A 4,526-nucleotide genomic window follows, 5' to 3' on the forward strand; every position below is an offset into this window, starting at 1 on the left:
TGTGCATCACTTGCTTTGTATATTCTATTATTATTATGATGATTTTATTTTATTTCAATTATTAAACTGTTTTTATCTCAACCCACAAGTTTTCTCACTTTTACTCTTCAGATTCTCTCCCCCACCCCACCGGGGCGGGGGGAGTGAGCGAGCAGCTGTGTGGTGCTCAGTTGCTGGCTGGGGTTAAACCACGACACATCCCCAAAGCAGCTCTGAAAGAGATGAAGGCAAACATTAAATAATTAATAAATAAAATTAGATTCTTTAAAACATTTCTCTGCTACAATACAACATTTCTTAATGCTGCCCATGGGAGGTCACTTGCAGATGAGGAACAGAGAACTTCTCTCCACCTTGTGTCTGACTCTTCCTTGTCACAGCACCTATGTCAGGTGCACGGGACTTCTGCAGTCATGAGCTGGGCCTCTTTGTCACCTCAGGGCTGGTAGGTATCAAGCCCATCACCTTGTGAATGACAAGCAACTCTGCTGCCCTTAGACAACCCCCTCGTCACAGACCCTTTCCCTCTTGGTGAAGCTTCAAGCGAGAAGCCAGGTTGGCTCTTCTCTTCCTCCAGGTCTAGAAACCAACAGACCTTTAAAGGGTGGTACCATATCTACCTCCCATCTGCGGTGGCCCCCCCTCTCATCTCTTGCAGGAGGACAGCAGAGCTGGCCCGTACCTCCATCTATCAGCACGGTCAATGCATGCTTCAGGTCTTCCTTCTCCTTGAAGGACGGCTGTGGCTTCTGCTAAGGGAAGACACTGGAGCGTGGTTCAAAGAACAGCTTTATCCCCCTGGCAAAGACAGAGACTGGGGTCTGTTGGACACCGCCTCCCAGGTGTGGGGCAGGCCACCTGGCTGGGCCACTGAAGGACTAGGCAACAGGCCAGTGCTGCAATACCTGAAGGATGGCTTCAAACTCTCATCCTGCTATCCCTCACTCCATCAAATTGTACTTAGGGACCATCTCTTCATGTCCTCCAAAAGGGCTTTGTTTGCCACCACGGCCAGTTGCTGTGAACAGCCGATAATGACATGCCTTCGTTGTTCTCATGTAGATGATTCTAAACAAGTAGTTTAGAAGTTACAAGCTATGAATTCTTCTGGACCAAAGCTCCCACATTCTCCAAGCTGCCTGCCAGGCAGAGGGGCATCTGTGTAAATAGGCTTGTTTACAGTCAACCAAGTGTTTGCATCTCACAGGATCCAAATTCCTCTCCAGATGACTGCCAAACAGCACCAGCATGAGCTCCACTAGCACCGGGTAGAGCAACGGGTGCCCTGCTTGAACCTGTGCTCAGCCCAGAGGACTGCAGGGTGCCTGAGGTCCATGTCCACTTGAGGGTCCAGCCTTCTGGAGAAAGGTCAAGCTCGTGGGATACATCACCTACCTCAGACGGAGCAAGACCGAGCACAGGGCTAGCATGAAAACTCAGACCCAGCTCCAGGAGCTGTGCAAGTCTTCTTGGAAGGCAGCTTAATGCAAGAAACACAGAAACCATTAGGCACCGGGGCTGAGAGTTGCCAAGAGACATGCAACTGCTTCGTTTCTTGCCCAGTGATTTCTCTCTTTCTCCTCTGCTGTCACAACTAAGAAGGAGCTAGCAGCCCATGGCACCAGCCTGGCGTTGCTCCGGGGGCAGAAATGGGTTCCTTCCTGAGGGGCTCCAAGCCAGACACCTCTGGCACCCCCAGGCTTTCCTCGGCTCCACGGCACAGCCTGGCCACAGGGCACTGTGTGGGGAAAGGGCATGGGCAAGTGCCACCCGAGGAAGCCTCCGGCAAAGCAACTGCGGAGAGAAACCACAACTCTGGCATGTGCCCTGCAAGGAGACAATTCACTGTTGGGGCTCAGAGCCCAGTCCACACCCCAGACTAGGACAGCCTGCCCGCTCTGATGAGGCAGAAAGCAGGTACTTCTCCTTTCTGGAAAGGAAACACCAGGAAAATGAGAGAGATGGTAACTCCTCCTGGTGTTTTGGGGTGACGAGCCTGGGAGACCCTGCTCCCCAAGGCAAGGGAGATGGAGCTCCCTCCTGCCAGCACCATCCCCGAGCTTCTTGGCTCCACTCTGCACACAGGTCCCTAGCACTGCGCTTGTCCAAAAGCACCCAGCAGTCCCCCTTGGCTGTCCTCCCTCAGCCAGAGCTGCCATGCAGCTCCCCTGCTCCCCTCTGCCAGCGCCTGAATTGCCACACCGGCTGGCCAGGCGCCTCCGGCCGCTGTCCCCTGCAGCTCTGGGAAAATAAACAACTGCTGTTTCACCTTTTCCTTGCAGCCAATTTGCTGCTCAGCCAGCTCTGCCCCTTTGGCAGCTCACCTGACCCTGCAAAAACCACTTGGCTTTCCACCCTGGGGTGGGACCTGAGGAAGGCAGAAGGTTCCTGCTAGCCCTCGTCTCTCCCTGACCCTCCCTCCAAGAAGGTGTGCGGACCCCTACCGAGGGGCGAAGGAAAGGACACGAGAGGCAGGGATAGCACCAGTCTTTCAGGGGCTGCCAGCTCATCCTGGCCATCCCCAACCCCAACACACAATCTCACCTGAGAAAGCCCTTTCCCGGCATACCCTGGGCTCCCAATGGCAGGGAAACTTCACAACTGATCTCCTTCCAGGACAAGACACTCATCTCCCTTGCAGTTTTGGTGCTGGAGGAACGATGACTAACGTTCAGGAGAAACTTTGAAAAGGGCAATTCCCTCCTCCTGGATCTGCACAGCAGCCCCCATCCTACCTGGAGAGCGTGGACCTGCTTCCAGGGCAATTCCCCGCTCAGCCTCAGCACCAGGGCAGTCCTGCAAGGAGCTGGGGATGAAGCATTTCAAAATGAGCTTGGACAACAGCCATGCCAGCAGTGCTGAGGCTGGACCACCTGCAAGCCAGAGAGGGGCCAAGAGCACTGTGAACAGAACAGGCATTTACAAACATCTCCCCAAAGACCCCTGCACTGCAAGAGGAGCTGTGGAAATGTCTTTGGGTCCTTCCTGCTCATTGCTGGCTGGGCATCAATGAGAGCTTCCAGGGCATGTTTTTTTCCACTTATCTTGGAATTGGGAGGCAGGGGAGTTGGAAGTGTTTAAATTTATGATGTGTGCACAGCTCCAGTGCCTCTGCTCTCCTCCAGGTAGGTATTACTCTATTCCTGGTTTTATGTAGCGTCCTTTTAAATTACTGCTTTGGATATCAACTATGTGTCTGCAGGGCTGCATTCACTCACACACATACTTATGTCCCCAGGACCCAAAAGGCAGGTCCTGAGCTTCGGCAATGAGCTTACACCGCTAGAACAAGCCTTGAACATATCCGTTAGCCAGTGCTGACTGCACCTTACCACCGCAAGGATCAAGGATTCAAAACCACAGTCAGTAACATCACTAGGTGGGCGCAGGGTGCAGGAGACGATTATCTGAATGCAGCAAGAGGTTCCACCATAGGGGCATTTAAACTCAACAGCATCAGTTACTTGCAATCCAGTAATGAATGTTGTCTGTTCTGTATGGGTTGATCTGCACAGTTGGAGTCTGCTCTTTGTTGTGTGAGTATTGGAGAAGTTTTCCTTTCAGAGCCAAGTAAACAAAACCCCACACAGGGTGGGGAGTTGGTACCGTGCCACACTGGCAGCAGCCAGCTCACCTGAGAGCTGAGGACTCGCCATGTCCTCTCAGAGTGGGAACAGTCGGGTTAGCATCCTATCTCAAGATCCAGGCATTTGCTGCCATGTCAATACATCCTGACAATGCACACGTTTTATGCTAAGCCGTTATTTCATCATCTCTGTGAGGTATTAATTGTTTTTAGTCCCACTTAGCTGATTTCATGGTATCTGGCTGAAAGCACGTGCTAAGGGGTTATGCTGATGCTTCCTTGCATTTTTGTTTTAAGGGTGGGGAGGCCTTTAAGTCCTTGTGGTGTGTTGTCTTCTGCTTCACGCAGTGTCCCACCCTGCATCCCCAAAGCTATGATGTCTCCTCCAAGGTAATGGGGAACTCGTCCCTCTGTGTTCTCTGGCACAAAGAACTGGGCTCCCAGCTCAGCATCGTAACAGCTCCCAACTGAGCACACCACAAAATCTCCAGGCTCGTCTGATGCTTCAGATGCTTGCTGGTGCTTGCTTGGGAGGAACCACAGCCTCTGAAGCTCGCCAAAGAGCTTCTGGATATGGGGGAAGGAAAGGGATCCATTTCTGAGGCCCAAGTTTGACACCATAGCGTGTACTCTGAAAGCCAAGCAAACCCCAGTGGATATCCCAAAGCCACTAGCTACTCCAGAAAGAAAAAGATGTATTAAAAGTCAGAGTTTTAAAAGGAAAAAGAAGGCCTTTGGGGCTGGTGTCCTGTCTCACAGCATCCTTTGCATGGCATCTGCAGGGAGGGTTGTGATGCTGTGGACCCCAGTGCTCCTGTACAGTTGTGAAACATCACTTCTGGCTGAACTCCAGAGAACTTCTCTTTTGGGGAAAAAAAAGTCAAAGCATCATTTTCTTGACAACTGCAAAACTGTGATTTGTTCTAAATCTCATTTCAAA

General features: G+C 51.8%; 1 protein-coding gene across 1 annotated transcript in view; it reads right to left on the reverse strand.

Annotated features, from left to right (window-relative positions):
• NRG2 (neuregulin 2) overlaps positions 1-3,656 on the reverse strand; it is a 194,453-nt gene extending 190,797 nt beyond the window's left edge. The window contains exons 1-2 of the mRNA XM_019472277.1: positions 3,635-3,656; positions 2,736-2,873 (exon numbers count right to left, since the gene is read on the reverse strand). Coding sequence (XP_019327822.1) covers positions 2,736-2,873; positions 3,635-3,656 — 160 coding nt within the window. The remainder of the gene's footprint in view (positions 1-2,735; positions 2,874-3,634) is intronic.
• Positions 3,657-4,526: the final 870 nt, after the last annotated feature.

This window comes from Aptenodytes forsteri, unplaced genomic scaffold (assembly GCF_000699145.1).
Source record: "Aptenodytes forsteri isolate BGI_AS27 unplaced genomic scaffold, ASM69914v1 Scaffold19, whole genome shotgun sequence".
NCBI lineage: Eukaryota > Metazoa > Chordata > Aves > Sphenisciformes > Spheniscidae > Aptenodytes > Aptenodytes forsteri.